Source organism: Sorex araneus, chromosome 8 (assembly GCF_027595985.1).
Source record: "Sorex araneus isolate mSorAra2 chromosome 8, mSorAra2.pri, whole genome shotgun sequence".
Lineage (NCBI taxonomy): Eukaryota > Metazoa > Chordata > Mammalia > Eulipotyphla > Soricidae > Sorex > Sorex araneus.
In genome coordinates, this window is record NC_073309.1 from 49,878,903 (window position 1) to 49,902,478 (window position 23,576).

General features: G+C 61.1%; 2 protein-coding genes across 4 annotated transcripts; one reads left to right on the forward strand and one right to left on the reverse strand.

Annotated features, from left to right (window-relative positions):
- Positions 1-1,513: 1,513 nt before the first annotated feature.
- STRN4 (striatin 4) lies at positions 1,514-14,163 on the reverse strand. Of its 2 annotated transcripts, none has more exons than XM_055145246.1 (18): positions 13,825-14,163; positions 9,128-9,231; positions 8,870-8,943; positions 8,415-8,493; positions 6,770-6,949; positions 6,437-6,578; positions 5,706-5,865; positions 5,134-5,247; positions 4,763-4,857; positions 4,205-4,380; positions 4,080-4,127; positions 3,849-3,970; positions 3,525-3,695; positions 3,296-3,436; positions 3,119-3,217; positions 2,952-3,038; positions 2,336-2,577; positions 1,514-2,226 (listed from the first exon to the last, which is right to left on the reverse strand). In XM_055145246.1, exons 1-17 carry the CDS (start codon positions 14,146-14,148, stop codon positions 2,408-2,410), a joined length of 2,286 nt encoding a protein of 761 aa, XP_055001221.1. In that variant the 5' UTR covers positions 14,149-14,163; the 3' UTR covers positions 1,514-2,226; positions 2,336-2,407. The 2 variants fall into 2 exon arrangements, with proteins under 2 accessions (XP_055001221.1, XP_055001220.1); XM_055145245.1 differs by having other exon boundaries at positions 4,763-4,878.
- FKRP (fukutin related protein) lies at positions 13,693-22,971 on the forward strand. 2 transcript variants are annotated; one of them, XM_055145247.1, is made up of 3 exons: positions 13,693-13,771; positions 15,320-15,381; positions 20,424-22,971. In XM_055145247.1, the coding sequence occupies exon 3, from the start codon at positions 20,454-20,456 to the stop codon at positions 21,939-21,941; it is 1,488 nt and encodes a 495-aa protein (XP_055001222.1). In that variant the 5' UTR covers positions 13,693-13,771; positions 15,320-15,381; positions 20,424-20,453; the 3' UTR covers positions 21,942-22,971. The 2 variants fall into 2 exon arrangements, with proteins under 2 accessions (XP_055001222.1, XP_004607769.1); XM_004607712.2 differs by lacking the exon at positions 13,693-13,771 and having other exon boundaries at positions 14,513-15,381.
- The last annotated feature ends 605 nt before the right edge of the window (positions 22,972-23,576 follow it).

The following is a 23,576-nucleotide window of genomic DNA, read 5'->3' on the forward strand; positions in this document are numbered from 1 at the left end:
CCGGCGGCGACCACCGCAGGGGAAAGGATAGGAAAGGGTCTCAGGTGCCCCCCAGCCGAGTCCACAGGTGGGCACACAGCCTCTTGCAAAGCAGCCAGACCCAGGTCAGGTAGAGGGGAGCGAAGAGCGGAGAGAATCCCCAGGGTGGGCTTCCATACCCTAAAAGACCAGAGCTGGTGGGGATGCCTGCGAGTGCTCCCCACCTTCTCCGGCCTGTAGGAGGGTAAAGAGGCGGAAGGGGTCTGGAAAGACTGCAAGGGGGACGGCCTGCCCTCTGTCCTTCAGAGGTGGGAGATTACTCCACTGTTTGGGGACTCTGGCGCGCGCCTTTCTGGGCGTGGTTATTTTTGATCAGGGCGCCCACGGGTCTGAGTAGTTTCTCCATGCGTTAGATGCGGCTGTCAGGGGTCTGGGAGGTCATTGTGAAAGTTAACGAGATGGTGGGAAGCTGGGAAGGTGCCTGGCACCCGAGTTCCATGGCCATGGCTAGTTAAGGCACTCAGTGCTGGAGCAAGAATGCCCAAGAGTCTGCAGAGTGCTGGCTGGTCCCCCAAATCCTAAGTGCTTGGATCATGTGCACTTTTTTTTGGGGGGGGGCACTCTTGGCTGTGCTCAGGGATTACTCCTGGCTGGACTCAGGGGATCCTATGGGGATAGACCACGGCTGGCCACGTGCAAGGCAAGCATCCTACTTGTACTATTGCTCAAGGCTCCAGGAGCATGCAAACTTGACCTGCCCCTCCCTACCCCAATCTTACTGAGGGGCCACTGGTTCCTTCCCAGATAGGAAGCTGGACACTGCTAGGAAGATGCCGCGGGTCTGGCCAGCACCCCAGCCCCTCCCTGAGGAGCCAGGCTGCACAGACCATTCACGAAGAGGCCCAGGGAAGCTGGTGGGGGCGGCTGCGGCTGGTACAGTAACAATTCCGTCACCACATCCGGGGGCTGCTGGGCGGGAAGGAAGTCTGAGGCTGTAGAGAAAACCCAAAGCCCACCTGGGGAAGCTGCTCAGAGCCCTGGGGCTTGGCAGGGTGAGTGGCTGCTAGCCAGGCACCATTACCCAGCAGCTCCCTCCGCCTTCTCCTGTGGCAGGATGACCTGAGGTGAGGTGCCACCTCATGCCAGGGGCTGGCCCCTTTCACAGGAATAGGGGAGTCGGGGGAGGTGTGGGGCAGAACAGGACAGCCCCTGGGATATATAGGTGACACCACTTCTGAGGGCCTGAGGACTTGAAAAGCAGACTCCAGCCCTTGGCGGTGACGGGCCAAGGCCAGACCACTTCACAGCCCTGAGCGTGGGGGCGGTCCCTGGGGATCTTAGGGCCAGGGAGGAAGGGCACTGGAGATTCGGTCCTGTACCCCCACTTCCGCCCTTCCATCCACACCCTGCCAGCATGAGGGCCCGATACCTCCCATAGAACCAGCCCCTCAAATGCCCACCCTCTACAGGCAAAACTGGGACCACACCACCCCCTCTTCATGGGCCCCCCCAATCAGCACGGCTGGCCACCATCTTACTCCAAAGGGTTTATTGAGACAAGTTTCACGTACAATCCAGGGGCTGGGGCTTATAAACAGGAACCAGGAAGGGGGCCCAAGGGCACAAGGCGGAACCCCGAAAGAATGAAATAAATAGAGGCAGAGTGGAGGCCAGGAAAGGACGGACTATCACACAGTGATAACATGGGGGAGGGGGCTCCATTAAAATCCCGTTTATTTATACAGATATACAGGGAGGCAGGGGCCTGGGACCCCACTCCACCCTCTATGCCCTGGGGGAACTGGGGTGGTGCCCCCCTGAGCATTGGCCGCTCCCCCGGCAGCTGCTGGCCCGGAGGCACCGGGTAGTGTCAAGAAAGCTGCGTGGAGGGGCGGAGGGATGCCCAGCGACGAGCCCACCTTACACCCGGCTGGCTCCGTGGCTCCCCACTGGGTCCCAAGCAGGCATCTGGGGCTCTGCCCAGCACAGCTCCCACCCAGGTCCGAGAGCGTGGAGGAGAGTTGGGGTTCAAAGAGAAACTGGCACCTTCTGGCGTCTTGGAAAAGCTGATAGATTCCCAAGGACGCCCAGCCTTGGCTGTGCTGCCCCGGGAAGGCAGCTCAGAGCCCGGGAGTCAGGGTAGCACAGACAGGAAACTCCCAGGATTCTTGCTGGAGAAGGGCAGACCTGGGGGATTGGCCCTTAGCACCTCCAGGCCCAGGCTGGCACACGGAAGCTGGGAGTCACCTGCGGAGACAGAAGGGCAGGGAGACTGCACCACTGCCTGCGTGCAGGCGGCACAGGGCCCGATGCCACACTCTGGAAGTGCGGGAACAGGAGGGGGTTGTGCTCTCACCTCAGGCCCCTGGCCCGGCCCTGCTCCCCGGCCAGCAGCCTGCCTGGCGGCCAGGGCAGGGCCGGGCAGTCATCAGATGAAGACCTTGGCCAGGGCATCGGCGCCCGCGCTGGCGATGAGGGCCTTGCTGGGGTGGCAGGCCACAGCGTGGATGGCTTCCTCATGCTTCTTGCGGTGTGCTGTGATCTCCTGCACACACGTCTTGTTGTCCAGACTCCATAGGCGCAGGGAGCAGTCGTGGCCTGTGGGAGGCAGGGGTCACTCTGTGCTCCACTGCTGCCCAGGCCCTCTCCTGCCCCAGCCAGAACCCTGAGCACTGCAGGGTCGAGTCTGGCTGCCTGGGGGGCATCTGTCCCTTGTGCTGGCCCCGGGCGCGTCCAGCCTGCCCTGTGGACACTGGCAAGCATTGGGTCAGATGCTCTGACCTGTATCCCAAGGTGGCCAGGTTCAAGGGGAGACCACCATGGTGGCTTCTGAGCCCCGGGGCCTGAGAGGGGGAAAGCTGGCGGGAGGAAGGGGATGGGTGCCAGGAAATGGTGGCTCACTGCCCGGGTGCCAGGAAACGGTGGCTCACTGCCCGGCTACCCACCCCTGAAATGCCCAGCAGCCCACTTACTCCCCGACAGCAGGAACACGCCATTGGGGTCCACGGCCAGGCAGCTGACAGCATCCAGGTGGGCCACCATGGAGTGGACAGCTTTCCCTGCGGGTGGCGGTGGGGGGAATCAGTCCCAGCCAAGCAGAGGACAGCAGGGGCAGGGTGGGGGGGGACAGGGGGCTCACCGGTCCGGTTGTCCAGGAAGCGGATGCCTCTGTCATCATGGGCGGTGATGGTGAGGGGCTCGCTGGGGTGACTTACCACTTGATTGATCTGCATCGGGCCTGGGGGGCAGGGGGCACAGGTCAAAGGGAACGCAGATGATGGGGTGGGGGTCTGGGGTCCGGCATGCCCACACTCACCACTGCTGCCACGGGACTCGAGCGTGAGCAGGGCACTGGCTGACTCCAGGTCATAGAGCACGGCATCGCCCGAGCGGAAAGACGCCACGACATGGGCAGGCTGGGTGCTGGCGAAGGCCACTGAGGTGGGGGTGCCGTGGTCTGTGGGTGGGAGAAAGGGGCGGCTGAAGTTGGGCGCTGGGGATCGGGGCCACAGAGTCCCCTGCCCCGGCTGTGGCCCTGCACTCACCACTGGCTGCGGGGAAGGTGCAGAGGCAGGAGGGGCTGTTCCCACTGGGGTCCCAGATGCGGACGGTGCCGTCGGCGGAGCAGGATGCCAGGCGCTGGGAGGCGCCACTGAATGCCAGACCCCACACAGCGTCCCCATGGCCCTCCAGGACATGGCTCAGCACACTGGGGTCTGAGGGGGACTAGGCGTCAGAGTCGGACTCCTCAGATTCCAGCCCAGGAAATCCCCTGGTCTCCTACTTCCCGAGCAACTCCCGAGTCTCAGCAGGGCAGGCTGCAAAGGCAGGAGCCACTGACACAGCACGCCCGAGCGCCCGCTGCTCACCATAGCCATCGTAGGGATCCATGTTGAGGTCTGGAATCTTCCAGCTGCGGATGCAGGCGTCAGCACCTCCGCTGTAACAGCACTCACTGCCGCTGCCCATGGTCACGGCCAGCACCGGGCCCCTGTGGACACAGGGTGGTTCCAGCATCTCTTCCTCCCAACAGGAGGGGCAAAGGGTGCAGGGGCCCCAAGAACCACGGGTCATAAGTCCCCAGAGCGTCAGTCCCGTACCTGTGGGCCCGGAAGGCATGGATGGGCTCCACGTCCAGCGCGGCATTCCTGGGGGAGAGGGACAGACAATCAGCCCTGCCCTCCCCTGCTGCCCCCCTCCCCCCACCAGGCCCTGGACCCCTCACTTCTTGGCAGCGGCCGCCTTCTGCAGGTTCCAGAGCTTGAGTGTGCCGTCCTCGGAGGCCGTAAGCAGCGCTGACTGGCTGTGGTGGAAGGCCAGTGCGCGGATGCCATCGTAGTGTGAGCGCAGCGTGAACTTGGGGTTCCAGGTCTTCTTAAAGGCGTCTTTGCTGTCGGACAGCTGTGGGTGGGGGACGTGCTGCCTGAGGGGGGGGTGTCTGTGCCGTCCCCACCAGGCCCAAGGGACCCCTGACCTGGACCTCTCCCCTGTGCTTCCTCCCAGGCCCGTGCCAGGAGCTATGTGAGGTTCTGGGGGACACAGGGGCAGCGCTGAAGTTTTGCATGTAGGGGCCAGCACGGTGCGGTGGCCTGAAGAGTGGCCCAGGGCAGAGGGGCGGGGAAGGGCGCCCCCTGGTGACTTGTGCCTCGGCTCAGAGGGACCCAGAATGAGCCCAACGCCACTGATAGGAGTCAGTGAGTCTGGGCCCCTCAAAGAGACCCACAGGCCTCCAGAAGGGGCTGCGCCCGCTGGCTCACAGCTCAGCCCACCCTTGTGCACTTACATCACAGCTGAGGTCGTTGTCGTTGCTGACGGTGAGATCCGCCAAGTCCCCCAGGCTCACCTCCCCGCCCCCGATAGTGTCCATGATGAAGACGTCTGGGGAGAAGCCAAAGCACCCTGGTGGGGGGAGGGAGGGCGGAGGGGGGTAGACAGGGGGGGAGAGGAGGAGGGAGGGAGAAAGGGGGCCGGAGAGGACAAGATCAAGAATCTCGGCTGGAAAGAGACAGGGAGACGGACGGACAGGGCAGGCCAGACAAAGAGAGGGAGGCAGAGACTGACAGACAGGACAGGGAGGCCATAGGCCGAGTGTCTCACTGACCTCCCCTCCGCTGACCCTTGGGGACAGGGCCTAGGGTTAGGGGAGCCTCATACCTTCGTGCGGCCGGGGTTGGGGCGTGCCGGGGGGCGGGCCCGTCACTTTGGGGGGCAGTCCATCCACATCCCGCAGGTCGGCCAGAATCCCCTGGAGTTTGACCCGCCGGCTTTCTGCAGGGGCAAGGCCCAGGCTGGAGTGAGCTGCTGCAGCAAAGCCACGGGAAGGGGGTGGGAGTGGGAGGCAGCGCAACCCCTGGGTGGGGAGGGAGCCAGGCACTCTCCCAGGGATTCGGGCTCAGCTGCCCATGTGACCCTGGCCCTCACAGCTCAGCGACTTGGGCGGAGGAAGGCGCCCTTGCCCTGCGGAGGAAGGCGCCCTTGCCCTGCCCTCGCTGGAGCTCTCCCTGACCCTCCCAGGCCCGCACAGACAGCAGTCTCTGCAAGCCTGGAGGCCCTGCTGCAGGAAGAGGGGGCCCCTGTGCATCCCCCGGGATTTTCCAGGGCAAGGGGTTGGCTGTGCAGCGCAGGCCACTCAGCTCAGGAAGTGTGTCCGTCCGGTGGGGACCTGGGGCAGGAAGCAGCCGCAGATGGCTGTGTGGCTGTGAGTGGCTGCAAGCACCCACTCTCACCCAGCTCATGGTGGCTGCCGTCCCCTGTACAGCGCCGCGGGTCGGCCGGGCCCTCTCCATCCTCTCCGGAGCCCAGGAAGTCAAATTCATTGATGGCGTCCTCCGAGTCGTCCTCCTCATCCTCATCCTCCATCTCGGGCACCAAGGCCTTAGACGGCAGCTGCCGTGTAGAGGAAACCCACCAGGTCAGGGGGCACTTGCCAGGCTCAGGAGAGACTCCCCAGGGCCCCACCAGCCCCTTCCCAAGGCGGAGCCTGGGGTGCTACCCCTGCTGGAGGCTCCTGGGACTGCGCCTTCCTGGGCAGGGGAGTTGGTCTCAGCTAGGGGGTTTCCGCTTCCTCCACCCACAGCTTCTGTCCAGCCAGGGGGTTGGGAGGAAGGAAGCGGGGTGGGGGGGGGGTGTCCGAGGGTGGGGGTGTGTGTCTGAGTGCAGGAGTAGGCCAGGCAGAATGCACAGGGATGACGACCAAGTGTGTGTGTGTGGGGGGGGGGGGCACAGGAAGTCACCCGATGGGCACTGCCCCAGGGATTGGGGCCCGACACCAGTGGGGGACAGACCATCAGTACTCTGTGCAACAGGCTGGCATCTCAGTTTGGCCGCATGCACCCCAACTGTCAATATTTATGGGGTGCTGGAAACCCCTTGGGGTGCAGAACCTAGGTCACCAGAAATGATCCAAGGGGTAGGGCGGACCAGAAACGTGACGCCGCAGCCCGGGCACCCTGCGCACCTTCACGCGCTGTTTCTTGTGCTGTCCACTGTCCAGCTCATCATCCTCGTCGCTGTCCTCGTCCTCGCAGCTCTGCAGGAAGGGGACCTGCTCCAGCACTGAGCCGGCCCTGCGCTCCCTGCCGTCCTTGCCCGCCGCGTTCCTGCCCCGACAGGGAGGGGGCGTCAGTCCTGCCTTGAGGCCCCCACTGGGCCTGCCCACGCCACAGCCAGCCCAACTCAGAGTGGCCCCGAGCATCCTCTGGCCCTTGCCCTCCACGTCCCCCCCCCACCCCCCAGGACACGTCCCAGCACTGAGCCCTGTGCCTGCTCACCAGAGCTTGCCACGCCTCACCTCTTGATCTGCTCCTCGATCTGTTTCACCAGCAGGGACTCCCCGCCACTCAGCCCCCCAGGGTCAGGTGTGGCTCGGGGGCCCCCTTCAGTGAGCTCTGGGGTGCGGCCCAGCAGGGAGCGTACTCGCTTGCAGCGCATGTCCAGGATGGTGTCAGCGTAGCCCACCTCCTCTAGGTACCTGTGGGCAGAGCGAGTGTCAGCGGGGCTGTGGCAGTCTTGCCAGAGCAGCGTGACCAATGCTTTGGACACGCATATCCCAAACCATCTGTTTCCAGACTTCCCCCCGCTTTTTTTCCCTATACTTCCCTTGCAGGGGCCAAGCAGCTGGTGGAGGGGAAGAAACTGAGGCACAAGGCCACCCTCGTGGCCTGGCTCCAGGAAAATGAAGTATGCCCACTTACAGTGCTTGTTTTCTACTGATTTTGGGGCATGCTGGGGGCATTCAGGGATCACTCCTGGCAGTGCTTGGGGGATCCTATGTGGTGCTGGGGATTGAGCCGTGGCTGGCTGAGGCAGGGCGAGCACCGTGACCCTGTCCTGTCCGCCTGTCCCCTCAAATGCTTGTTCAGGCACAGAGTGAGTCTGGGAACTCACCCGGCTGTCTGGGGAGCATTACCCAGGACTGAGGCACTGAGCCCAGGGCAAGCCCTGACCACCACCAGGTGTGGCCCAAGACAGAACCCCAAGTCAGTAAGGACACCCCACCTTCAAGCCAGGAGCAGAAACCACTGACAGGGCTCCAGAACAGCGTGCGCCGCCTCTGCTCAGGCAGCGCTGGGGTGTGGAGAGCCACCTCAGAGCAGGCAGTACACCTGCTCCCAGACCTCGAAGCCAAGGAGCGCCCCCAGTCAGCAGAAAAGTCCTGACCTGCACGTGCACAGCCCTGGGTTCGAGCCCTGCAAATTCTTGAAACACCTTCTAGGCCCCTGTTGCTTCTTTTTTCTCTGGGCCACACCCTGTGATGCTCAAGGTGACTCCTGGTTCTCGGGGCAGCATGGGGGATGCTGGAATGGAGCCAGGGTGGGCTGCCCACGTGCACTCCTGCCCACCCCTACTACCCCTGCAGGTGCAAGGCTCAGTCAGCTGGGAACACACCCTCAAGCTGACACCACACAAGGTGGCTTCAAAAGTCCAGGGAGGGGGCCCACTCCCTCAGGGCTTCCTGGGTCTGCACAGCTGCCCCAGCCCAGTGCCCAGTGTCTGCATCCCAGCAGACAACCACAAAGCCTGCTTAGAGGCAGCCGGGGTCTGGTGTGACCTTGACAGCCCCCCTCCTTGCCTTCTGCATCTGCTTGTCTATCTGGGGAAACTGCGGCAGCACACCCCAAGGGTGGTGGGCACATAGACCAGGGTCACTGGCTCACACCGTAGGAGGCACTCGCATTTCTGAGGGGGGTGTGCACAAGAAAGCCCAGGTAGGGCTGAGGTCCCCGTGACAGCCTGACTCAGCTGTACAGGCAGTGGGCACGGCCCTGGGCAACAGTATTGCCCTGAGACCTAATCTTGGCAAGAGGCCCCCCACACACCGAGTCTTGGGGGAACCAACCACTTGCCGTGTGTGTGTGCGTGTGCGTGTGTGTGTGTGTGTGTGTGTGTGTCCCCATCCGTGTAGCTGCCCTCCGGCCCTGCAGGTCCCCACTCACTGTCGCAGGAGCTGCCGCCCCTCCTTCCACACCAGCGGGCTGTTTTCCAGAGTGACGGACTCCACAGGGCCATTGGAGACTGCAGGACAGAGACGGGTGTCAGCTCTCGGCTCCCCCGCCCTGTCCCAGGCAGGCAGGCGCAGTCCCTTCCTGGGAGGCTTCTGAACCCATTGGCCTCCTTGCTGCCCACTGCTCAGGTGTGCAGTGACCTGTCCTCAGACTGGGGCAGGTCCCAGCCCGCCTCCCCTCCCGGGCAGCAGAGCTCCCAAGGGCAGCGTGGCTGTAAACCAGGCCCGTAGCGGCGCCCCCCCGCCCCCCCCGCCCCTGCCCCACCTTGGCAGCCCCAGCCCGCACCACCCTGCACGCCCCACCTCCTACCCAGGGACTTGTCTCAGGAGTATCCTCACCGCCCCCGCCCCCGCCCCCATCCCGTCTGTCCAGGACTGAGGGGACACCTGGCTCCGAGAGCTCCGGCTTCTTCTCCCCCTGGTTCAGGTCAGTCCCAAACTTCAGTTTGTGGTATTTGGCCCTGAAAGAGCAAGTGTGATGGAGGCAGAGCTGGGTGGGTCAGACAGCAGTCACCCCAGGCCCCGACACTGGGGCCTCCCCCTCCACTGCAGCTCAGCTGCCCCCAACAGAAGACCACCCCGAGGGAGGGTACTGGGTCAGCTTGGGGACACTGCCGACCCCACCCCACTGCGCCTGGTGCCCACCTCTCCTGTTTCAGCGCATACTCCAGCATCTTGATCCGCCGCACCAGGTCTGTCTTCAGGTTCTCCTGCCCCTTCCTCTCCCCCTGCAGGAAGGCGACCTGAGCCTGTGGAGGAGGCACAGCAGACAGCATCAGGCCCACAGGGTCCCCTCACCCAGCATGGCATGCAGCCCCCGATGGCGGGCAGGGGGCGGCAAGCAGGTGTGGGCGCTCTGCTCTGAGCACGTGTCTCTGGAAAGCTGCGCGTGGGAAGCAACTTCTGGCACTCTGGGACACAGTGGGCGGCCGGCAGGTGGCTCCATGCAGCGCCTTGCCCCGACCCCCACAGCAGGGACCTTGCAGCCCGGGAACACCTCGACAAGCCCAGGGCCCCTGCTACCATGTGTGCCACCCACAGGAGTAGGCCGCCCTGAACTATTGTTGGAGAGCGGTCTGTGGCTGCAGGGACCCCCATGTCTTCCCAGAACCAGTGTCCAACTGCGCTCAGCCAGGGTGAAGCTCGAGGCCGACCCCACTGCCCTCTCTGCCCTGCCCCACGGGCCATCAGAAAACCCAGCACACCTGGGAGGGCCTAGATGGGTCAGAGGTTAGGGACAGGAAATTCCCGACCCCACCTCAGGCGTGACATCCTCTTCCAGCCAGCAGGTCTGGGGGAACCTTTACACTTCTCCCTGGCTCACTGGCCGCAGGAGGAAGCACCCTGAATAATCAATCACTCAGGTGCACAGGGCTCAGGGCTGCGGCCCACAAGAGCCAGCCCGAAAGAGACCCGCCTCCAAGAAGGGTCAGGCCTGTCATCACTGCTCACACAAGCCGCCCAAGCGCAAGGCCCCGGGTTGGACCCCACAGCTGCAGGCTGGCGGGAGAACGACACCTCTGGAGTCTGAGTCTCCTCTGCATCTCCTCTCAGTCACCCAAGAAACCAGAGTTCAGTGATCGAGGTGACAGGACCCAGGGGTCCTGGGCTAGGCCTGCAGGGGAGGGATACTGGCTGCCAGAGGTGGAGGCCGCGGGCAGCAGCACACCCTCCTCCTGCGCCCAGAGCTTAGGAGAGGCGTCGTCACCAGCCATGTGTCATCCAGCACCCCAGCCTCAACATTGGGGGACAGAGCTGATGGCAGAGCAAGTCCTGGAGCCCCAGAAAGATCAGCAGCGGCAGCTGCACAACACCGATCACATCTGAGTGAGCCTCCGGATCTGTGGGCTCCTGTCACCACCCGGACCTCCCTGCTCCTGATGGTGACAGACTCTCCAGCCCTCTGTGCGCCACTGTCCCCTCTCCTGGTGCTCCTCAGGAGGAACAGAGAAGCAGCCACTCAGGGCTCGGCTGTCTGTGGACCCTGCTGAAAGGGGAAGTGGAGGCGCCTCCAGCCCCTCACAAATGTCCCCACCAGACACCACTGCCTGGGCTGGGCAGAGTCACACACCCCCAAACATGCACTGTGGGGAGCGGCTATGGCCTCCCCTCGGGTTCCGCAAGCGGGTCCATCTGGTGCCCCCCCCCCCAAATTCCATGCCACCTGCCAGGAATGCTCCCTGATACCCCGGTGAGGCTGGAAGCAGGGAGGGGACAGCTAGGCCCTCTTTTGTAGTCGCTGCCCTCCCCACCACTCCCTGCCACTCCTCTGTCAGGAATGTGCCAGGCAGGACCCTGACCAACCCCCCCAGGCTCTTCTGGGCCCCAGGGAGGTCCCCCTGGACCCCACTGTCTATGCAAGATCTTCGGGGCCTCCTCTCTTGCCAGGGAATTTCTGCCACCACAGGGTCCACTTCTGGGGCGCTCCCCAAACTGGCTCCAGCCTGCTTATTCCACTCCACTCCAATCCTGGCTGCCTCCTGGCAGGGTCCCCAAAGCCAGGGGGACTGAGGGTTCACCAGAACAGCCCGGCCCGGGGTGGGGACCAGCAGAGCTCACAGGTCATATCGCATCTCATGAACGACAAACTTGGGAAATTTGGGCAATGTTCTGGGAAAGGAGGTGCCAGGGTGAGGAAGATAAAGTGGGGGCCCCTTGGGCAGCTAATCCTCCCATCAGCCTCTCCTAGGGGTACAGCAAGTAGTACAGAAGACAGTACAGCAGGCAGGGCACTTGCAGGCAGGGCACTTGCCTTACATGTGGCCAACACACGTTCAATCCCTGGCATCCCATATAGTCCCCAATGACCACAAGGCGTGATTCCTGAGTGTAGGAGTAACCCCTGAACATCACTGGGTGTGGCCTCAAAAAACAAATGAAAAACCATCATCAGCCTCTCCTTAGCTCCCCACTCACACAGGACAGGAGGCGCCTCCCTGACGGTCCCCCCAACCTCACGTTCCCCAGCAGTGCTACCTTCCATGAAGGCGCCTTCCCAACGGCAGCTAAAGTGCCTGGGGCTGCTGCGGGGGGCGTGGCCAGATACATGCCATGGGCTGAGGACACGAAATGCTGGCGAGGGGTCTGGGTGTATTTGGAGGGGGGGATAACAGGACAACAAGGGGCCTCAAGGGACATCATTCCCTCCTCACTCCCGCATACTTTGGGGATCCCTGACCTGCTACCTGGGAACTGGAAATTCTCCCCAGGAACAGCCACACCCCGGTTATGTGCCTGGAACCTGAACAGGCTAAGCGCAGAGAGGGGTGTGTGGATGTGTAGGTGCTCGGGGTAAGAGGGGGGCCCATGGTGAGGGAAGCAGCACAGATGGGACCTGATGCAGCCTCTCAGGGAAGGCTATGTGATGGCTGGGGAGAGGGCAGGGCCAAACCCAGGTGGCCGGACGTGCTCCAGGCAGGAAAGGGGCTCGGCCAGAAGGCACTTGCTTCACGCGCTTAAGGCCCTGGGCTTGATTCCTGGCACTATAAAAAGAATAGTTGTTTGCCTTGCATGTGGCCAACCCGGGTTCGATTTGATTTCAGGCATTCCATATGGTCCCCAGAGCACCGCTAGGAGTAATTCCTGAGTGCATGAGCCAGGAGTAACCCCTGTGCATCACCGAGTATGACCCCCCCCACAAAAAAAAAAAGAATAGTAATTCTTTTTTTTACTATTGGGGCTGGAGAGAGCTGTAGGGAAGGCATTTGCCTTGCACGTGACCGACCTGGGTTCAATTCCCGGCATCCCAGAGGGTTCCCCGAGCCCTATGAGGAGTGATCCTGGAGTAACACAGAACCAGGACTAATCCCAAAACCAGTAATTAATTGTTATTAATAATAATAACAATAATGAACTCGACTGCCTGATCTGGTGTGACAACCTAGATGAGCTGAGGCTGCTGCTTCCTGGGATCATCTGTGCCAGCAGAGGGGCATGCCGTGGGGGACAAGCTGCCCACAGCACCCGCACCAACCACCAAGCCCCAACCCCTAAACCCTACCAGTGATCACTGGAGTTCTCCACTTGTCTCTCTAGTTATCCAAGAAGGGGTGGCAGGGGGCAGTTCCCCTTCCCAGAACGTGGCCAGGATTAAAGGCAAGCGGGCCCCACTGGGTGCTACCTTAGCGCTCCAGCATGTAATAACTGTTCAATAAACGGCACTACCTTCCCCATGGACAAGGACAAAGGTCCGGCGTGCAGGAGCTGATGGCAGGCTGGGAAGGGGCACTTACATAAGGGCTCCCACCCCAACCCCCCAGTACTGCGCGGGTGTGAGAGAATGGGAGGGAGGGTTGCTCTCGTCATTCATCCCAGAAACCAATTTCCTGCCGGCTCTTCACTCAGGTCCCGCCTCAGCCAGCCGCTCCCCCAAGCCAGAAGGAGAGACGCAGGGCACCCCTCTGGTCCTGGGCCTCCCCTCCCCACGGCACTGACGCCCACACTCCCCAGGCCCGCTCCTCAAGTTCTGGGTTCTCCCCAACAGCACCTCACGGCACATCCCTCTCCCCAGCCACTCCACACCGTGGGGTCCCCCGCCCAAAAGAGTGCGCCCCCAGGGTCCCCCTGAAATGCCTGCTCATACATCCTCCCCCTTCTGCCAATGCCCCCCAACGCCCTTCTCCCTCTCCCTCTCCTGGGTTCCCTCATGTCCAAACCCAACACCACCCCCCGCCCCGCCCCCGAGCTGTCCAGCTCAGGCATCGCCCACCTGACACCCTGCACGCACCTCAGTCCCGGGCCTCGCCCAATGCGAAGCGTGTCCCCCCTCACCCCACCCCCCCACAAACTGGAGTTTCCTTTCTCCAGCCCCTCCTCCACGGGCTGGGAGCCTGGCTGGCCCCCCGTGCAGCTTCCACCCAGACACACACCCCGGCGACGCCCCCTGCACTCGGCAGCCGCGGCTTCTCCCGAGTTTCCCTGTCAGCGGGAAGCCCCCCGGGCCCCTGTCATCCTCATCCCTCTCGCTGCCCTGCGCCAGGCTCAGACGGCGCGAAACACACAGCCCCGGTCCCGAGCGCAGGCGGGAACCCCGGGCGGGGCCCGAATTCACGTCCCGGCGAGCCCCCCACACCCCCTCCTCCCGCCCGCACCTGGCCGAGGGCGGGGGCGGGATCCCTCCGCAGCCCTGCAGCCGAGGCTCCCTCCCACGCTCCCCTGCGCCGCCCGCGGGGCTCCCGTCCCGGTGCGCCCGTCCCGGTGCTCCCGCCCCAGTGCTCCCGGCCCCGGCTCCCGCCCCCCGCGGCCGTCCCGGCGGCCATTGCTCCAAGATGGCGGCGGCGGCGGCGGCGGGTGAGGCCGGGCCGGGCCGGGCGGGGGGCCGGGGGTCCCGGGGCGCCGCTCACCTGCAGCTCGGCGCGCTCGGCCTCCCAGCGGGCCTTCTCGGACTCGAAGCGCGCCCACTCGTGCTGGATAAAGTGGAGGATCCCGGGCAGGCTCAGGGGCTCGGGCCCCGCCGGGGGCCCGGGGCTGCTGCCACCGCCGCCGCCGCCGCCGCCGCTTTTGACGGCCGGGCCGGGGCCGGGGCCGGGGCCAGGGCCGGGGCCGGGGCCGGGGGCCGGCGCGGCGAGGGGAGCCGCCCCCGTGGGGCCGGGACCCGCGGCGGGGCCGAGCGGGCGGCAGGAGGCGGCGGCGGCGGCGACCGCGGCGGCCGCTCGCTCCTCCATCATGGAGGCCCGGGCCGGCCCGCGCGCCGCTGAGCCTCGCGCGCCTGCGCGGCCGCGCTGCCCGCCCCCCCCCCCCGGCGCGCGCGCCCGGCGGGGCGGGGCGGAGCCTGCTGGGCGGGGGCGGGGCGGGGCACGCGCCCCGCCCACCGGGGGGCTACCCAGGCGCGGGCTGGGATGGGGGGTGCGCCCCCCACCGGGCACTCCAGACCCAGGCTGGGCGCGGCGGGGCCTTCGGGAGGACCTGCGCTCCTGCTCCACCCGTGCCGCCGTCCCACAGGAAGCTCCTGACCCTCCGCTGGGTGATTCCTGTCACTCTTGGAAAGAAAGGGCGACCTCCGAAGAGACGTGGGGGGAGAGTGGGGTGGGCTGGCCTCTTTGATTCCTGGTGTACCCGCTCGGTTGTCATAGTAACCTTACCCTAGACTCCCCTCACCCCTTTGTGGTTGATGGAACCCCTAAACCTTTGGTCCCTGCACCAGGAAGAGGTTGCTAAGGTAACCCAAGTCCCCGGTGGTCCTTCTGCCCTGGCCTCTCACTGGTTACCATGGCAATCTCACCTAGCCTCAGGTAGAAAGGGTACACCTCCCCAACACCCCACCACCACCAAGGATAGGGGTCATAAGGAAAACCCGCTTTCCTCGGTCCCCCTCCTCTCCTTCCCAGCAGCATTGCCATGGTTACCATCTCCCCCCTTTCCCATCAGGGAGGGCAAGGGAACAAGCCAGCCAGGTGTCTTTCTTTAGAGGAGATGCTCTGCTAAAGGACGGTTGCTATGGATACAGGGCCTGGACTATCCTTAGGGAAGTGAGGCAAGGCCAAACTCGGGTTTCTATGGCAATGGGGCCAGACCCCCTTGCCATGACCCTTGGAGGCCGCCCACCGAGGCAGGGGGTGGGCAGGCTGGTGTCTGAGGGTGGAGTGTGTCTCAGGCAGGATTGCCATGGTAACCACTGCTGTCACAGCCCCGCCTTTCTGGACACTGAGGGGCGGTTTGAGGTGAACTGACAACCTTTTCTCACATGTCTGAGCCTGGGGGGTCGCAGGGTAGGAGTTTCTAGGATTTTCAGAGCCACAGCGCTCGAACCTTCTGGTCCCCCTTTTTGTAGGTCAGCGCCCATTGTGCTGGGTTATGCAAAATGGGCTGATTGGGTCTTTTCTGGTTCTCATTTCTTAGCCCTGCAGCTGATCTGGGCTGGAAGCAGATCCCCGGAGGTCCACCAGCCGGCTCCCTAGGAGGTAAGAAATCCCTCAGTGAGGCCGAAGCGCTAGCCACCAGGGAGGTTTGATCCCCGGCACCCCGTATGGTCTCCTGAGCCCACTGGTGTGATCCCTGGGTGCAGAGCACCACCAGTGTGGCCCCAAAGCAAAAAGATAAAAAGAAGTACCTTCATGTCTCCAGCACTCAGGGAAGCGCCAGGGCTTCGACCCACGGAGCGCTCATTTCAGTGATTGCAGGTGCGCCTGCTGAAGCTTGAACCCCACCCGAACTCAGACCCAGCTAAGCCCACGCCCCCTGGATCCACTTTTGTGGGTTTGCGGGGCCCGAAGGGACAACACAGGGCTCACTTGAGCCACCCTCTCCTTTCCTGATGCTTTTTGCTGTGGCGGACTTCATCGCCGGCCGGCTGGCTGGAGTCTGGCGTGGCTCTCCGGAGAGCCTGTCTGCAGACTGCTTCCTCCCCCGGGGCCCACGGCAGGTCTGACTGACAGCACGCACTCAATTCGTCTCTTCCTTAATTAACCCCTGTGCCAGATTGGGATTTGAAGGCACCTCTGAGGACCAGAGAGAAGCTGTCACTGATGGGTTTAAATCACGGCTTTCAAACCAGCTTTTCTGTTTAGTTTTTTGTATCCAGGTTCCCTTCCCGCCCTTTCCCTTTGTCTTGGTTGCTGCCACCACTGTCAGGGTGCCAGGGCAGCTTCCTGGCTCTGTCCAGCGGGCAGCCCACCCACTCCGCACACAGGTCATGGAGCGCACACGCCCGGCCCCAGTGCTCATCAAGGATTGCACCTTCTTGAGCTGTGGTGCTTGCACTCGTGCTCTCTGGGAATCTCTTTGTTGAGGCACAACACGGCTGGCTGCTTGCCCCGGGTCATACTTCCTGGTCACAGTGCTCATACGTTATTTTAGATGAGGCGGTGGAACCCCTTTGGAGGCTTCTGTGCACCTGGCTGCAGAAATTGCTTGTGGGACCAGGAATCGCAGACAGCAAGGTGCCAGGGCTGCACTTGGCACATGTGAGACACTAAGGATTTGAATTTAGGACTGTATGCTTGCAAGCCGGGTATGCTAAGTCATGATACTATTGCTCCCTCTGGCCCTCCCTGAATAGCAGCTTCTTGTTTTTTTTTTTTTTTTTTTTTTTTTCTTTTTGGGTCACACCAGCGATGCTCAGGGGTTACTCCTGACTTATGCACTCAGGAATTACTCCTGGTGGTGCTCAGGGGACCATATATGGGATGCTGGGAATCGAACCCGGGTCAGCCGCGTACAAGGCAAACGCCCTACCTGCTGTGCTATCGCTCCAGCCCCTGAATAGCAGCTTCTTGAGTCAAATCGTGCTCTCTTCTCCCCAGCCTGAGAGATAGTATAGTGGTTAGGGTCCTTGGCTTGCACACGGCTGACGCAGGTTTGATCCCCAGCACTTTCTAGGGTCCCTGGCTCCCCACCAGAAATGATTCCTGAGCACTATCAGGTGTGACTCAACATTTGTTTTTGTGCCATATCTGGCGGTGCTCAGGACTTACTCCTGGCTCTGTGCTCAGAAATCACTCCTGGCAGAGCTTCAGGGTACCATATGGGATGCCAGGAGTTGAACCCAGGATGACCGCACGCAAGGCAAATACCCTCCCTGTTGTACTTTCACTCCAGCCCCTGACCCAACGTATTTATTAAAAGCCTAGAAAATTCTCCCCACTTTCCAGCTCTGTGACCCGGAGCAAGGGATTCCCCCTCTCAGCACCACCATTTCCTCACTGGTAAAAAGATACTAACAAGAAAATGGAACAAGTTAATCTGCAAAGGAGCTGCTGGAGATGTTGACATCCTCATGGCATTAGTCCTTGGGAAAACCATCCTGACCTTCAGCCAAACCATTTTGAGATGGCCACCAGCAGCTTAGCAGTAGAGTGCCTGCCTGCCTTGCATGCACAAAATACTGTTCCCAGCACTCCACATACACCACCACGCACGTGTACTCACACACATACACACATACACACACACACACACACACACACACAGACAATCCTCGGTGCCTCCAGTGAAAAGGCTTTTAGCCAGGCCTGACCTAGTCGGAATACAAGATGATTCTTTTTTTTTTTTTTTGCTTTTTGGGTCACACCCAGCAATGCACAGGGGTCACTCCTGGCTCATGCACTCAGGAATCACCCCTGGCGGTGCTCAGGGGACCATATGGGATGCTGGGATTTGAACCCGGGTCGGCCGCGTGCAAGACAAACGCCCTACCCGCTGTGCTATCACTCCAGCCCCTACAAGATGATTCTTGATGGGGCCTGAGCACTATTATAGCAGGTAGGGTGTTTTCCTTGCACGTGGCCGACCCAAGCACCCCATATGGCCCCCAAAACCCGTCAGGAGTGATCCTTGAGCATGGCCAGATGTGGCACAAAAACTCAAATAAACAAATAGGGTTCCTACCTGGCAGTGCTGGGGTGGAGGGAACTAGGACCACCCATCAATCCATATAGCAGTACTCAAGGGCTACTCCCGGCTCGGTGTTTGGGAGTTGCTCCTGGCAATATTTGGGGGGATCTTTGGTGTCCCCTTTCCTGGAGGGATGAAATGGATGAAACATCCCCCGCCCTGCCACCCTAAGGAAATCTTGTTCTGTGTCTGTTGCTAAATCACAACAGCCTCTCCTATGCTGTAGCAAACACCCCCTCCCCCCATGTGTGTGTGTGTGGGGGTGGCAGTGGCCCCTGGGAGCTGCTTAGACAGGAGCTGGCCAATAAATTGGAGGGAGGGCTGGGGGTGGGCGTGGGGGTCCCTGTGTGTTACTGCTTGGTTGATCTTTGGAGCACATCAGGTGGAACTCAGGGCACCGTGCAATGCCAGGGATGGACCCCAGGGCTCCTGATGCTAGGCCTGTGCTCAGCCCACTGAGCTCTCCAGCCTGAACACAGTTCGGCAGTGGCACCTACAGCCCTCACCGCACACGCTCCCTGACTGTCTCCACTCAGGCTCCCCATCCCCCCAGCAACCACCATTCTCTTTTTTCTTTTCTTTTTTGCCATCCTGGCAGTGCTCAAAGCTTACTCCTGGCTCTGTGCTCAGAGATCTCTTGTGGCAGGGCTCAAGGAACCAAATGTGCTGCCGGGGATCAAACTGGGGTAAAAAGTCAACATTTAAATTGGAGGACCAGAGAGGTAGCACAGCGGGGAGGGCACTTGCCTCGTGCATGGGGACCCCAATTTGATTCCCAGCATGGCACATGGCTTCCCAAGCCCCGCCAGGAGTGATACTTCAGCACCACTGGGTGTGACCTCTAACCCTAAATAAACTTATTTATTTATTTATTTATTTATTGCTTTTTGGGTCACACCCGGCGATACACAGAGGTCATTTCTGGCTCATGCACTCAGGAATTACTCCTGGTGGTACTCAGGGGACCATGTGGGATGCTGGGAATCGAACCCAGGTCGGCCGCATGCAAGGCAAACGCCCTACATGCTGTGCTATTGCTCCAGCCTTAAATTTATTTATTAAGTAAATTGGACATATAAGTGGATCAACATGGAAAGTATCATGCTAAGTGAAATGTGTCAAAAAGAGAGAGAGAGACAGAAAGATTGCACTCATCTGTGGGATATAAAGTAACAAAATGGGTGACTAACACCCAAGAATAGTAGAGCTACGTGCCAGGAGGTTTGCTCCACAGCCTGGAAGCTGACTTCACATGATGGAGGAAAAGGCAGCTCAGATAGAGAAGGGAACACGGGAACACCAGGTAAAGTGTGGTTGAAGGACCCGCTTGGGATGGGAGATGTGCACTGAAAGTAGACTATAAACCAAACGTGATGGCCACTCGATACCTCTATTGCAAACCACAACACTCAAAGAGAGAGAGAGAGAACAAAAGGGAATGCCCTGCCACAGAGGTGGGGGGAGGGGATGGGAGGGATACTGGGATCATTGGTGGTGGAGAATGGGCACTGGTGGAGGGATGGGTACTCGAGCATTGTATGACTGAAACACAACAATGAAAATTTGTAAGTCTGTAACTGTACCTCATGGTGATTCACTAATAAAAAATTGAAAATAAATAAATTGGAGTATTTGAGCTGGGGATGTAGTGAGGACTTGTGAGGGCTTGCATTCTGCCCTCAGCACTGCACTGCAAAAAAAAAAAAAAATACATCAGGATTATTCTGAATTTTTTTTTTCTTTGGGTGACACCCAGGAATGCTCAGGGTTTCTCCTGGCTCTACATTCAGGAATTACTCCTGATGGTGCTTGGGGACCATAGGGGATGCCAGGGATTGAACCAGGGTTGGCCGCATGCAAGGCAAACACCGTACCTGCTGTACCATCACTCTGGCTCATATTCTGAATTTACAAAAAGAAAAAAAAAAAAAAACAACGTAGCCCTGGGGATGTAGCTGAGTGTAAGGTGTCTTGCATGTATGTCTTAGGTTTGGTCGCCCAGTCACTGTCATCCCGTTGCTCATTGATTTGCTTGAGCGGGCACCAGTAATGTCTCCATTGTGAGACTTGTTACTGTTTTTGGCATATCAGATACGCCATGGGCAGCTTTGCCAGGCTCTGCCATGGGGGCAAGATACTCTCGGTAGCTTGCCGGGCTCTCCGGAGGGGCGGAGGAATTGAACCTGAATCGGCCTCGTGCAAGGCAAACGCCCTGCTGCTGTGCTATCGCTCCAGCCCCTGGTCACCCAGTACCTTTTTTTTTTTTTTTTTTTAAATAAAACAGGCTACTTTCGAAGCTGGACCCAAACAGTTTGGTTTCCCATCAGGAAAGCAGTGACCATGACCAGAGGTCCTAGGATTTGAGAATGTGAAGATAGAGCAGCCGGGAAGAGCCCTGAGGCCCTCTAGGGTGTAGGAGGGATGGAAGATGAGATCAGGGCAGGCTCCCTGGGGGAGGCAATGGTAGGGAACAGTGCATCCTGGGCTTGGGAATGGAAATCAGCTGAGAGACCAAATGTCCAAGGGTTAGGACAGAAGGGAACAGCTGAAGGAGGGGGGTGGAGGTAGTGGTGTACTGACATGTGTCTTTTTTGCATTGCCCTCTCCCTAGGGTGCCCACCAAAGGGCCTAGATCGGCTCCATGCGGCTCACCCGCTGCCAGGCTGCCCTGGCGGCGGCCATCACCCTCAACCTCCTGGTTCTCTTCTACGTCTCTTGGCTGCAGCATCAGCCTCGGGGCGCACGAGCCCGGGGGCCCCGCCATGGATCCGCAGCCGGCCCCCGCGTCACCGTGCTGGTGCGAGAGTTCGAAGCCTTTGACCACGCGGTGCCGGAGCTGGTGGCCTCGTTCCTACAGCTGGACCCGGCCCAGCCGGTGTTGGTGGCCGCCGACACGCTGCCTTACCCGCCGCTGGCCCTGCCCCGCGTCCCCAACGTCCGCCTGGCGCTGCTGCAGCCCGCCTTGGACCGGCCTGCCGCCGCCTCACGCCCTGAGACATATGTGGCCACCGAGTTTGTAGCTCTGGTGCCCGACGGGGTGCGGGCTGAGACCCCCGGGCAGCTGGAACACATGGCGGACGTGCTGCGGACCGGGGGCGCACGCCTGGTGGCTGCACCTGTGGCCTCCACCAACCCAGCACGGTGCCTGGGTTTGAACGTAAGCGTGCGCGAGTGGACGGCGCGCTACAGCACCACCCCGGCCGCCGGCCGCTGCGACGCCCTGGACGGGGACGCAGTGGTGCTGCTGCGGACCCGTGACCTCTTTAACCTCTCGGTGCCCCTGGCGCGTCCCCTGGCCAGCGGCCTCTTCCTGCAGACTGCACTCCGCGGCTGGGCCGTGCAGCTGCTGGACACGTCCTTCGCCGCAGCGCGCCAACCCCCGCTGACCACGGCCCACGCGCGCTGGAAGGCGGAGCGCGAGGGACGCTCGCGACGGGCGGCGCTGCTGCGGGCGCTGGGCATCCGCCTCGTCACCTGGGACGGCGGGCGGTCCGAGTGGTTTGGCTGCAGCAAGGAGAGCCCACGCTGCTTTGGCACCGTGGTGGGGGACACGCCTGCCTACCTGTACGAGGGGCGCTGGACGCCACCCTGCTGCCTGCGGGCCCTGCGTGAGACCGCGCGCTACGTGGTGGGCGTCCTGGAGGCGGCGGGCGTGCGCTATTGGCTGGAGGGCGGCTCGCTGCTGGGGGCGGCCCGGCATGGCGACATCATCCCGTGGGACTACGACGTGGACCTGGGCATCTACCTGGAGGACGTGGGCAACTGCGAGCAGCTGCGTGGGGCCGAGGCGGGCTCAGTGGTGGACGAGCGCGGCTTCGTGTGGGAGAAGGCGGTGGAGGGTGACTTCTTCCGCGTGCAGTACAGCGAGAGCAACCACCTACACGTGGACCTGTGGCCCTTCTACCCGCGCAACGGGGTCATGACCAAGGACACGTGGCTGGACCACCGGCAGGACGTGGAGTTCCCGGAGCACTTCCTGCAGCCCCTGGTACCCCTGGCCTTCGCTGGCTTTGTGGCGCAGGCGCCCAATAACTACCGTCGCTTCTTGGAGCTCAAGTTCGGGCCCGGGGTTATCGAGAACCCCGAGTACCCCAACCCGGCGCTGCTGAGTTTGTCCGGAAGCGGATGAAGGCCCCAACGCACTGTGTCTGGCGGGGAGGCACGAGGAACCCAGCCAGCGATAGGATGCGTGCAGCTTTGACAGGAGGTGAGAACTTAGGGACTGAAGCCACGTCTATTGGACCTTCTGGTCCTGCCCACTGTGTTTGATGGGTACCGATGTGGTTCCCAGCAATCCACGATGACATGGGTGAACAGACCATGGATCAGGTCAAGTGGCCCTGCAAAACCTAGCACAGCCCTGGACCTCGAAGTCGTGCCCTGCCCCTGATTTCCGAGACCCTGGGGGCCGATACAGGGGCCAGAGGTTGGCAAGAGTGGGAGTCTGGTTCTGGGACCAGCCAGGTGGGGCTGCCAGTCTCGGCTGGGCTTCAGTATCCCCCAGAACCTCTGGTCGCCGTGTGCGCTGCGTCCAGCAGAGGGCGCACTGGTCCCGCTCCGGGTCCCAAGAGGAACCAGAGCCTGGAAGTCGCCCGAGCTTCGGGGCTTCTCGCAGCCCTGTGCTTCCTGGAGAGCCAGGACGACCCTCTCCCCTTGTCTTCCAGAATGCCACCTGTGTCCCTCCTGCAGGAGCCCCACCAAGCGCCCGCTGTGGTTAAGCACTGGGTCTGGAGGCAGACCCTCCTTTGCAACCCTTACCTCAAGTTAGCTCTGCCTTGCCAGAGGTGCTTAGCACTAACCAGAGCTGGCCTTCAGGGAGCTCAAAGCCAGGTGTGGTTCCTTGTTTCCTGTGGATGCTTCGGTTCTGCCCTCACCTCCATTTTCCTGCGGAGAGCTGCAAGCCTTTCCATTTTATAGACAGGGCAAACTGAGGCCAGAAAGGGAATATCACTTGCCAAGGCTCTGCCCTCTTTGGTTATGGCAGGTGGGCAGCCATCTCCCCCGGGCAATTGTGCACCTGCTTTAGGGCCCGTTTCCTCAGTACATATTATTTATTTCTGTTGACAGGCGTAACTGTCAGACTGTGTGTGTTGTGAGACTTAAGTTATTTTCAAATAAAATATTAAACATCAAATAATAAAATCAAATAAAATAATAAAGTGTTTTGTTTTGTTTTGGGTCACACCCAACGATGCTCAGGGGTTACTCATGGCTCTGCTTCAGGAGTTACTCCTGGCGTCTCATCAGCTATACTATCGATCCAGCCACAAATACCGACGTTTTCACCTACCTATCTCAGACCACTGGCTCACTACATACATTCATGTTTGCCTTTAGCTTTAAGATCAGGTTCAGGGGGGCCGGAGTGATAACACAGCAGGTAGGGCGTTTGCCTTGCACGCGGCCGACCTGGGTTCAATCCTCGGCATCCCATATGGTCCCCCAAGCACTGCCAAGAGTAATTCCTGAGTACAAAGCCAGGAGTAACCCCTGAACATCTCTGGGTGTGACCCAAAAAGCAAAAAAAAAAAAAGATCAGGTTCAAGGCTGGAGTGATAGCACAGCGGGTAGGGTGTTTGCCTTGCACGCGATCGACCCAGGTTCGATTCCCAGCATCCCATATGGTCCCCTGAGCACACCAGGGGTAATTCCTGAGTGCAGAGCCAGGAGTGACCCGTGTGCATCAACAGTGTGACCCAAAAAGCAAAAAAAAAGAGACCAGGTTCAAAAAACAGCAGGCCCAGGGACCAGAGTAATGGCCTAG